This window comes from Protomyctophum bolini (genome assembly GCF_963924005.1).
Source record: "Protomyctophum bolini genome assembly, chromosome: 16".
NCBI classification, from domain to species: domain Eukaryota; kingdom Metazoa; phylum Chordata; class Actinopteri; order Myctophiformes; family Myctophidae; genus Protomyctophum; species Protomyctophum bolini.
Window position 1 is genome coordinate 34,320,937 of NC_137877.1, and position 12,508 is coordinate 34,333,444.

General features: G+C 44.7%; 1 protein-coding gene across 1 annotated transcript; it reads right to left on the bottom strand.

Annotated features, from left to right (window-relative positions):
• Window positions 1–4,471: 4,471 nt before the first annotated feature.
• Window positions 4,472–4,981, bottom strand: LOC308330327 (N-alpha-acetyltransferase 50-like; the record flags this gene model as incomplete). The annotated part of the gene is made up of 1 exon (XM_080785176.1): window positions 4,472–4,981. One exon carries the CDS (start codon window positions 4,979–4,981, stop codon window positions 4,472–4,474), a length of 510 nt encoding a protein of 169 aa, XP_080641302.1.
• Between the last annotated feature and the right edge of the window lie 7,527 nt (window positions 4,982–12,508).

A 12,508-nucleotide genomic window follows, 5' to 3' on the forward strand; every position in this document is an offset into this window, starting at 1 on the left:
CATTCTTTAACCACATGAACCCTAGTGTCTCTATTCTGGGGCAACATACAGTGGTATACAAGGTCATTGATGAAGATTTTCAGCAAAGGTCATAGATTGGCTATTTTCAGCAAAGCTGTAGGTGTAATGTAGAGACCCCTAGCGCAGTGGTTCAAAGCTGTAGGTGTAATGTAGAGACCCCTAGCGCAGTGCTTCAAAGCTGTAGGTGTAATGTAGAGACCCCTAGCGCAGTGCTTCAAAGCTGTAGGTGTAATGTAGAGACCCCTAGCGCAGTGGTTCAAAGCTGTAGGTGTAATGTAGAGACCCCTAGCGCAGTGGTTCAAAGCTGTAGGTGTAATGTAGAGACCCCTAGCGCAGCGCAGTGGTTCCCAAACTTTTTCACGTCAAGGATCTCCAAAATTACACTAATTAGCCCCCCATTTGAAAATATATCCCATGAGAGATTTTTACAGCTCTAGCGGTGATTTTCAACAATTTTCATTTCAAGGACCCCCAGTTTGATATGCAACAGGCTACGGACCCCCATTAAATGGCATTTCCATCTCTGAGACCCCAATTGATATTGTAAAATCAATGTTAATTTAATTTAACAAATGGAACCAAATGGACCCGTTCTATTTGTACACTCTCAGAGTTACAGAGAGACCCATAAGGGTCCATTTGGTTCCAAACTATCATTTAGCTGGGGACCCCCTGGAACTCCATCAAGGACCCCTAGGGGTCCCCGGGCCCCACATTGGGAACCACTGTCCTAGGGGACCCCGGTCAATGCAGTATAATGGGTTTAAGTTAATACCACCACTGATATTCAATCAAGCACCGATTTAAAGAACAAAAGTTTACCAAATCGAACAGAGAGCATGCGTGCGTGTGTGTGTAGACATGCGTGCGTGTGTGTGTAGACATGCGTGCGTGTGTGAATGTGTGTGCTATATCTTTGGACGGCGCTCAGCAAATAGCAAAACTTGTGAGTGAAATGACCAGCTATTGAACAGAATGTACAACATTTGAAGGAAGTCTGCACTGTATCAGGTTGAGCTCCATTAGGCTGATGGATTGATCAGCCCGGATAAGGAGACCATTTAGTCCTGGCATTGATTGAGACCTCCACGCAAGAAAGAAATGTGTTTGTCTGGACAGAGAGGAGTGTGTTTGCCAAGAGGAGATGGAGGGCCTGCCTATATGAAATTGCCTAATGATTTGCTTTTATCTGCCCTTCCTCCAATGGGGCTAGCTGGCAAGCACTTCCTGCATGGAGGGAAATGAGGGAGCTATACGGTTCCATGTTAATTAAACATGAACGAAGCCATACGAGGAGAAGAAAAAATACTACTTCATGCAGGTACAGAGGAACATGTCCACCGATGCCAAGTTCAACAAGAACCAACAAGGTTGTGCCCTCTGTGTGTGTGTGTGTGTGTGTGTGTGTGTGTGTGTGTGTGTGTGTGTGTGTGTGTGTGTGTGTGTGTGTGTGTGTGTGTGTGTGCGTGCGTGTGTGCGTGTGTCTTCCATCTATTCAACCAGTGTTAAGTCTCCCTTGTATGGCTCATGGAAATGCAGCCTCTATGAAACATTAACAGCAACAGAAACAAAAGTGAATTCATGACTTTCTGTTTCAATTACCAAGCAGATATTTGCTTGTTGATTCAGCTAACCACTTGAGACCTACAGTAGGCTCTGTATACTTTGTTGCATGCAAAAAGAAATGCCCAAGACAGGGATGCCATAATGTGGTTAAACGTCAAACCTCAGCAGTCTCACTGAGACCAAAATGGCAGTATTCCATTGCTGCTCAATTCAATCCACTGTCTTGTTTCTCTAACCCCCGTCCCCGCCCCACCCCACCCTCTCTCTCTCATGCGCAACCAGGCAGACTTGAATGAATGAGTGACGATGCTTTGAGGGTGACAGGGCCTCAAAAACGTTCTGTCTGTCTGTCCGTCCCGTGTCATGTCGCACCGCAGACTTGTTGTCGAGGGTAGAGCCAACGACGTGGCACTCATTGGATGAAAAGAAACACCTTGGTGAACTTTTCAAAAATGCCCTTTTTGCTGCTGACACGCATGCGCGCACACACACACACACACACACTGCTCTGTCCACAAAACGACTTCAACTACATTATATTTTAATAGACACAGTCACCTGTTCTTTTCACTCGCACGCACGAACGCGCACACGCACATATACACACTCACTCTCTCTCTTTCTTTCTTCTCACTGTCATCCCATGATCCATCTGTCTCCCCGTGGATTCGTGTCATCTGCGCCACGTTGGTTTTCCGTAATGATGACATGTGACTCTGGTATAATCAACAGAACAAAATGTCCCAGTAGCCCTCTTCCTTGCCTCGCGGGGGAAACCCACTGTGGAAAGAATCGATTGGCAGCTCCCGTTTACATTTGCATATTTTCGCGTTTAAAGTCCTCCGCTCTTTCAGACTTTGGTGACGCGAGGGATTTGCGCAGTGAGGGGGGAAACGGATTACCAGTGTTTCATCACCTGACTTTAGGCAATGCATTTCATCAAAAGGAAATCATGTTTTTTTCTTTTCCCTCGTGTCAGCCCACGAGTCGTTTGACGTTTCTTATGTAACAGACTGAAACGTGTCAAAGATTTGTGAGACGTGGGGGGGGGGGGGGGCTTGGGCCGTGGGCGGTTGTCGGCGGGGGGCACCATTAGCGGGCGGGCCGTGCGACGCTTGGGATTGCCCTGCTCGCTCACATCATCAGAATGGATTCCCATGTGTATTATTACCAACTTATTTTAAAGGGATGGTGGATTGGAAAGGAACATATACATACTGTACAGTACTGTATATGTTCAATGTTCACATGTCGAACTTCAGATGTCTAACTTGTAGTGGAAAAACAGAATGCGGCTATTTTCCTGGAAAGAAATCAGAAAACAATATGCTTTTGACATCCACCTTTCCATCCACATTCATCTTTATGGCCTGAATTAAATACATATATTTCCTTTTGAGAAATGTCTTCTGTTGCCTATTTTTGAGATTCTGCATATATGGGCCCTGGGGACCCTGGTTAACAAAGTATACTGTATATACAGTAGGCTATATAGGAAAAGTTGTTAAGTTAATTATTATTTTATTCTTCATATATTCACGCTAGTGAAAGTGTGTATGCCCATTAAAGACCCACTTTCAGTGCAATAAATAACAGACTGAGACTGATTTTAGGATGTTGACAGAAAAGAAAGAGTTTAGACATATTGCAACATCCTTTTCTGCTCTATCAAAACTTTTATTTATAACCATCTGATGGTTATAAAATTCCTTTAGGCCAAGTTTCAGAGATGTCTTGATCAGACTGATTACTTCTGAAAACACACAATACATAAAAGCAGAGGCATGGATTCCCAACAAATCAAACACTGTAGTGACATTGTTATTCTGTTAGTAGTGTAGTACGAGCCACTATTGTGCTAATGAACCACGTTTACTGTGTATTCTACTGTGTATTACGTAAGGGATAATGTATGGCTGAGTGGTGTTTATAGATACATCACCGATAGGCTGTTTAAACACCGACGTGTAGCGACTCAGCCATACATTATGCCGCTTATATTACACGGCTACTTTGATACATACATTAATAAATTGACCCAAAGCGCAACAAAACGAGGTATTTCCTGTGTCGCACTGGCCGGTGTCTGCCCACCTGCAGCACAGTTGGAAAACAAGGAAGTGAGTTGATAAAAAATAATCCATTTTTGGGTACTGCATCGTCTATTCCTCGCTCAAATGTTTTCAAAAACATTGAACAACAAAAGCAATGTTGTAGCTGTAAATTACATTGTGTGTTTACATGGCTGTCATGTTGGAAGTTTGAACCAGCAGTAAATCAGCGGGGCACAGCATGTGCTCTGAGGGTTTGATTAGGCATCCGCCTGTTATAGAGCAGAGCGGTCATTATACAGAAATAACAGATAATTTGGCGACCAATCAGAATCAAGCTTAATTCAACCATACCGTGAAATAAATGCTGTTCAGATAGCTGGGAGGGCCGGTGAACCACAACCACATCACTCTGACTCAGTCAAAACCATAACCGAAGACGATGAGGAAGACAGGATAGAATGACACTATAGAGTAAGAAGGACAATCAGAAACAAATGTCACTATAACTGAGACATGACCATAAACAAACCCAACATGCTCTATTTATGGAGATCCAGCCAGTTGCCCAGAACCGCTATGGCACACCGCTATATGCTCGGCACACACATCACCTAGGAGGACTCAAGGGCAGAGCGCAGTGACCACCGTCGAGTCGTTTGGCTATGCGGTTTCCCAGAACCACCAATCCGATCGATAATCGATATGTCCATATCTAGACTACACTCCATGGAACACTTTATGAGTTATGGCATTCCGTGACATAATAAGTATGTACCCAACTCGGGCTCCTTGAAATAATAAACAAAAAAAAACATTTGAGAACCACTGCTCTATTCTTCCTTCTGCAGATCTCCAGCGGGGGGCGGACACAGGCTACGGAGGCTTTTCTGTAGCACATGGGCATCCGTGGGCTCCATCTCCTTGTAGTAATCCTTTTTCGTTTCGATGATCTTAAAGCCAAACTTCTGGTAAAAGTCGATGGCCGACTGATTGCTGGTGTGCACGTGAAGGTAAGCGTTGTCGAAGGCACCGTCCTTCTTGCAGACGTTCAGCACGTGCTCAAGCATCTTCGTGCCGACGCCTCGTTTCCGGTAGGGCGCCAGGCAGCCCAGTGTCATGATGTACAGCCTCTTCTGGCTGTGGGCGTGCTCCACTCGGCAGCACACTGACCCCACCGCTATGTCGTTGAAGTATGCCAGCTTGGCGAGCTCCCCCACCTCCAGGACATCTTTGTAGAACTTGTCATTGTAGCTGACGGGGAAGATGACCTGGTCGAGGCGTCTCAGCTGCTTAATGATGTGGGGCGTAACGTCGCCCAGCTCGATACGGCAACCTCTCATCGCAAACCAGAAACCACTGAGTACTGAGTCCTTTGTTTCGGAGATCCTTTCGTGTCTGAAGGAATGTCGATGTGCTGTAATTCGGGGGCTCTAACCATGTAGTACCTGGTATCATATACTTGGAGGACAGTTTATGACATCAGTAACCTCCATATTTGGGCATTTCTGTAGTGTTATCAAAGAACTTGAAGGCCAGTCTGGAGATGAGAGGAACTTGATGGCTGGCCCCTCCAGTGACATCATCAATATTATGGTAGTAATCTCCATATGTGGGCAGAGGGCCCCAACATAGAACTTTTGTTTAGCACCCCCCACGACCTTGGGTCTGCAGTTTTAAAGAAACGCCGACTGCTGGTCAGACTTTAGCTTAATTTAATGGCACACAATGACTCAAATTCATGATGGATCAGTCTCCATTTGTAATGGAAATGTGCTCAGAGGATACAGATAAAATTAAATCAGGAAAGTCCTCAGCTTGATTTATTGTGACAGGAGAGCCATAACTTCGCAATAAAACCTTAAAACTGTTTTCCAAAGGTAACAGCCGTGAGGTTTAATGGCACTTTAATTCCATCTAGATGACTCGGCTTCATTTTTAATTCATCAGGGTCCATCTCCCCTGGCATACCTGATCATCTTCAATTTGTAATTTTAATTACTTGCGCAAGCACTGCGATCTGCTGGGGTATGTATGTACAGTATGTATGTATGTATGTATTTGGTTAAAATGGGTAGGGTTTAAAAAAAGGCAAGTACATGCTCTGTTGCACTGGCCTAAAAGTGGGTCCTTAAAAACTGCTTCAACTTCTGAGATGTATGTATGTATGTATGTATTTAAAAGGGGGTCTTTTTTGTAAAATCCCAACCCACAATACCTTCATATATTAAAAAGAATGACAAAATAGGGTTACCAGTGAAGGGCAACATGCCTATTCACTGGGGACTATGCAAGACAGAGGCGTCCACCCCCCTGAGTCCAAGTTAGACTAGACCGCATACCTAAACAATGGTCCGAAACCATCCTGTATGTATGTATGTATGTATGTATGTATGTATGCGCTCTGCTTGCGCACAAGTACGCCATACACACAGTGTGCAAGTTGGCAGCTCAACAGAGTGCCTTTCTAGTTCTCTTTGAGATACCGTTTGAATATCCTGTGATCTGGCCCTCAGACACTTTAACAGTGAAATCTATTGCCATGCGGTTTGATTGTAAATGTAAATGCCTTTGACATTGTATTGTGACATTGGTGTCTCGGATCTCCATAGGCTACTTACATAACAAAAAAGGTTTTTTTTGTAATGGACTGATGTAACAGTCCACAAATCCCCCCCCCCCCCCCTCCCGGGCCCCCCCACCAAAAAAAGACAATCTGCCAACAGATGTCACTGTTGAGGGATTGTGCCTGTTTTCATTGCAGCTCAAAAGGCTTCAGAACACACCATCCCACATAAAATCCACTGAATGTTCAAAGTTCAGGTTGCATTGTTTGAGTGTAATTGAGGTCATACAACCTAAAAGAAAAACTAAAAAGATAACCTTTAAAGATAGGGTGCCGTGATTTGTGGAAGGCGAAGATTATGTTATGCTTGTTAGATTTTATTGTGCAATGCGAGACACACATACAATGTCAATGCAAAGATGCAAATTTAATTGAGTGTGCATCAGGCAGAGTGAATGAGGCGAAGTGGGCGAGGGCGACTGTGCAAAATCTTTCCTATACACCAAGTCTCATTGCCAAAAACTGTCAATCTACAACCTCACAATGTGTTGTGAGCTTGTTCAACGGCTAGAGTGATTGTTTGCCTATGTGTGCCAAATGATATATGGCAAAATATATGCCCAAAAATAGGGGCGCTATGGTTTAAATGTGCGTATTATGTGTAATATAAACGACAGTACAATACATACAGAACGGTGATGGTTCCATAACCATGTGGTCTGTTTGGCCGTTCCAAGCAGGCTGCAGTGTGCTGCCATCGCCATGGGGGACGAAGGATGCTGATTTAGCTCCTTCCACATTATACTATACATGACCAAGCAGACCTCATTTATTTTCACTGCATCTCCCTCCCTCCATCCTTCCCTCTCTCTGCGCGCGCGCACACACACACACACACACACACACACACACACACACACACACACACACCTCCTCCTTTTTCAGGCTCTATACAGCTTTCTTCTCCCTAGCAACCCCACTTCACTGATTCTCTCTTCCATGCACTCTCTCCATCTCTCTCTCTCTCCCCTTCTCTATACAGACGCATGGGGAGGAAGCGTTTAAAGGAGCATACTAGCCTTTTTGACATGTGGGTCCTTTGTCAACGTTTCTTTGATAGGATTTCATGCAGTGTATTTTATCATCATCAAGATCACGGGTCACGCTACGATTTTAAAATGACGATCCCAATGTTCTGCATGATTAAAATGTTCTGACATCTGATAAAAATAACAGCAATTGTCAGTAATTTGAAGTTAATGCACAATCCATGTAAAGCTCCTTGGATTAAGGCACTATATAAATGCACCATTTACTCACGCGCGCGCGCGCGCGCACACACACACACACACACACACACACACACCTCTCCTCCGTCACACTATCATGATGGTGCTCTGATAACTTGCTCTCTCTCAAACACAGAACTGCCACTATGGTACACTGGCTGACATCTTCTCTATATCATACAAGGGCAACTGGTGGCCACATGCGGCCCTCACTCAATGCGGTTAATATACGAACATTGATGCATTATTGATTTCAGCTAATTACTAGTATTGCATAATGGGGTTTTTATCCTGCAGCAATGATACAATATAGATTGAAATTCCATATACTATTGAAGTTCCATACTGTATATCCTCAGAGAAGGTTTGTTTTACGTTGCCTCCGAGCAGCCCGATGCCTGCATGCTTTTATTGAAATTGCTGGAAGCAGAGATGCCAAGGAGCCCCGGGGCTATGGACCCGTTCCATTTCATCCCAGGCCGACGCTGCTTACATGTGCATATCTCCATCCTGGTCTGTACCAGCGTTACATGTGCATATCTCCATCCTGGTCTGTACCAGCGTTACATGTGCATATCTCCATCCTGGTCTGTACCAGCGTTACATGTGCATATCTCCATCCTGGTCTGTACCAAACGTTTGGGTTCCTATCATTCTGCCTGTCATTTCTCCTTTGTCTCATCCTCTCCATCTCCTTTGAAGCTGCATCCTCTCTCTCCTTTCAAAGGTTCCTGCCATCATGCGGCTCCGAAGCTCGCTCGCTGTCCCATGGTAGCACATGATGAGATTACGCAATACGCACCTATGATTAATAATTGATATCATCATGTAATTGGTAAATGTGTATTTTATATAAGCACGGCAAGTAATTATTTATTTTCACTGTTTCCTCGGCATGTAAATAATGTGATAAAAAGTTAAAGCTGAAGGGTTTAAAGGAGAATTCCATGCTAGAAGGCTTTCTTACCTATCTTTGTAGTTGTTACTTCCCCACCAAAGAGGTCCATGTGTTATGCTGTGCAAAAGTGTATTATTGGCTATTTCCCCAATATAAGCCCTCAATGGGGGTTGGGTTTTTGTGCTAATTCGCTTATTTCCATCGAAATAAGTAGTAAAGTGTGCCGCTTGGGATACTATTTACATTATGAAGAGAGGATATATACAAAAACATTATTTTAACACCCCAATGCCCCATTCATTTCAATGCAATTCATTTCAATTCATTGAGGGCTTATGGTAGGGGAAATAGCCAATAATGTGCTTTTGCACAAAATAACACCTGGACCTCTTTGGTGAGGACGTAACAACTACAAATAAAAGTAAGAAAGCCCTCTAGCATGGAATTCTCCTTTAAACGTAACCTATATAGCCTATGTTTGTCATAATCCTTCGTTCCTTCCCTGTGTGTGTGTATGTGTGTGTGCTGAAGGAGAGGTTGAACTCGTTAGGGGTTAAGTGGTTGACATGAGCTCCACTGTTAGGGTCCATTAAGTACATGTACATATATGAATACAAAGTACTGTCATTATAGCACGCACGCACGCACGCACGCACACACACACACACACACACACACACACACACACACACACACACACACACACACACACACACACACACACACACACACACACACACACACACACACACACACACACACACACACACACACACACACACACACACACACACACACACACACACACACACACACACACACACACACACACACACACACACACACACACACACGTTATGCTGATGCTACACACTGGTACACATGATCTGTACCACAGATGTGTCAAAATGCACAATACTATACTCCTATGAAACAGCAAAACCGCAAAGGTTTTACAGTTCATACAATACATGTTTTATTTATCTTTGGTATCTACATTATATGCAATTGTGTCTCCCAAATAAATATGTCATTTCACACTATTATTTTTCTGTAAGGCGGAGCAGGGGGAGCCCCATGCCCTCCTCTTTCATACCCTCGCATTTGTCTACCTCTCTCTCTCTCTGCCATCTCTCTTTCATCTCCCTCTCCCTCTCTCTCTCTCTTTCATCTCTCTCTCTCTCTCATCACATCATCCCAGAGTGACAGTTTGCTGACAGCTCATCTCTGATGGTGGAAATGGACAATGACTCGCTTTTAACTGTCATTTTTCAATCTCTCTCTCTCTCTCTCTCTCCCTCTCTCCCTCTCTCTCCCTCTCCCTCTCCCTCTCCCTCTCTCTCTCTCTCAGGGGCAGGGTTTCCAGAAAGGGGAGTTGGGGGGGGGGGGATCGTATTGAGCGTTCGCTGAGCGTGACCGTGATGATATGGAGGATGCTCCTAGCGGGACGTATCGATGAAACGGCATGTTTTCACAGCTTGGGGTGAACTGGGGGCGAGGGCACCCAGGGGACAATGACTACGAGAGCGGAGGGGGTAGAGAGGGAGAGAGACGGACAAGAGAGATAGAGAAAGAGAGGCAGGGATGAGAGAAGATGACAGAGAGAAGCAGGGAATAGAGGGAATATAAGACAAAGGTAGACAGTTTTAAAGGACAAGGCAGGAGACACACGCTCGCACACACACACACACACACACACACACACACACACACACACACGCACATGCACAGATAACAGTACAATGGTGTTCATTAGTGACATCGTAGTGATAGTATTATATCAGTTAAATACTTAGTTTGGGGACTGGGGTCCCCTAGCAGTCTGTATTTGCCTCATTCTTTCCCCAGCATCTACACGAAAATCTCTTAGATGAAAATAGCAGATCTACATGCTCACAGTGTCAACATTGCAGCGTGAGAGAGAGAGAGAGAGAGAGAGATCAGGAACATCAGTAGATGAGGACTGGCGTCTGAATAAGAGATTGCCCTCCTCAGAAAACCAGTTGTCCTCCTGCTCGGGGCTCAGGGACTGAACCATGCGGTCAGTGACACCGCCGCACGGAGGCGCAGGCCAGAAACCATTTCAGTCAGGAAATGAGGAGGCATGCGGTCCTGAGGAGCCTCTAAAACCACACTTATCTGCCAATCAGACAGAGAATCTCAGATAACAAGAGAGTGGGACAGTGACTGAAGAGGAGATAGAGAGACGAGATGAGAGAGAGGGGGGGCTAACAGTGTTCGGAAGGCGGAGTAGCGATGCCAGGGCCCAGGCCTATAATAGATTGCTGCTAAAAAAGTGTAGGTCGAGAAGAGAGACTGGTGTGTGTGTGTGTGTGTGTGTGTGTGTGTGTGTGTGTGTGTGTGTGTGTGTGTGTGTGTGTCTCTCTCTCTCTTGCTCAGTGCTCTGCTGCTGGCAGAAGATACCAATCTAACCCTCTCAGAGAACATCAAATGGAAATGTCATCTCGGCGCGAGTCATTTACTGGCCTCCTTACTGGAAAAGTGCTCTCTCCTAAATGCCACAGGACCAGAGAGGAAGGGCTGATGGGTAGTGATGGTTAGATGGACGTGAGGGAGGGCGCACAGTGAGCTGTTGGCATCCATATAGGTCGGACACGATAACAGAAAAATAGAAAATCTCTTTCTGAGAAAATGGCTCGCCTAGATTGCCGAGGTGAGGGAGCAGGGGCTGAGTACTGGCTTGACTACTGCAACTCCCTCCTGACCCGTCTGTCTGAATGTTCTTTTGTGCCTAATGTATGCTCCGTTGTACGACTGCGTTGAGTACTCAAATTGTTTTTGGTGGCCGACACCGTCAACCGTCAACCTCACTACATTTCCACACGTCCCTCACCTTCTGTGTTCCCTTCTCCATGGCTGACCAGCAGCAGCTGCTCACAGCCAGCACAAAACGATGAGGAGCTACAAGGCAATCAAAGGCATGGCACACCCACGTACATTCAGGACATGGTCCACTCCCACTCCGCCTTCCCTACGACACCCTGGCCAATGCTTCAAGCGTCCTACACTCTCCCTCCTGCCCTCCCTGGCTCCAAAGCTGTGGAATAACCTCTGGCCCCAGTCAGGAGGACTGCAGACTGGCAAGCATAGTCCAAACAAAGTTAAACGTTTTTTCCCCTGGCTTGCCGGCTTGAGAAGGAAAGAGTCTTATGCTCTCGTCCACCTCTGCTTCTTTCTAGTTTGTCCTGACCACTAGTATGCAGTGCCAGTGCTTGAACAGTGATTTTACCACAGATCTGCACTTTTCTATTTACATCATCCTCGGACGTAATTTGTCTCTGGGATTGCGGCATTACTGGGCGACAGACGCCGTGGATGAAGTGTGTGCCTCTCTCTCTCTCTCCGAGAATGAATTGCCATCAGTTTGTGTGTGGAGTCTCTCTGAGAGGGATTACCTCCTATAACATCCTCGGCCAACATTTCTTCAAAACAGTCCATGGTATGTTGCTGGCATGTGGCTGAACTAAAACAATATACAGTAGATCCACTGATGTACTGCTCACACTAAGTATGTACTCAAGTATACTGTATATACAAGTATATAAGGTATACTTTTTCAGTATTTACAATTTTCAATTGTACTACATAGCAGGGGGAAATAGTGTATACTTTACTCCAGTACAATTATATGAAAACCTACACGTATAGTTATTTTGAATATTTCGATTATTAATACACTACACTTCAGCCCTATATTTTGGCCATTTGAAAAAAGCAGGTCTACAAGCTCACAATGCGTCACAATGCAACACATTCATTGTGAGCTTGTAGATCGGCTATTTTCTTAAAAATACATATACATTTTGAACTTGTGAAATCAGACATTCTAATGACAATCACAATTTCTACTTCTGGTACTTTATATTTTGATGCCGATTATTTTGGGCTTTTACTAATACATTTTGAATACTGAACTTGTACTTGACAATTTCTGCATCAGTAATTCTATAAATAAATCACAAGTGCATTGTGTTTCTGAACAGTCACACACAGTCCTCACATTGGTGTTGTGACTAGTCAGAAAATCCTGGAAACAAACTCTGGCAATGTTTGTTCATTAGTATGCTGCCAGCTGCATTTCCCATTTTCCACTGCA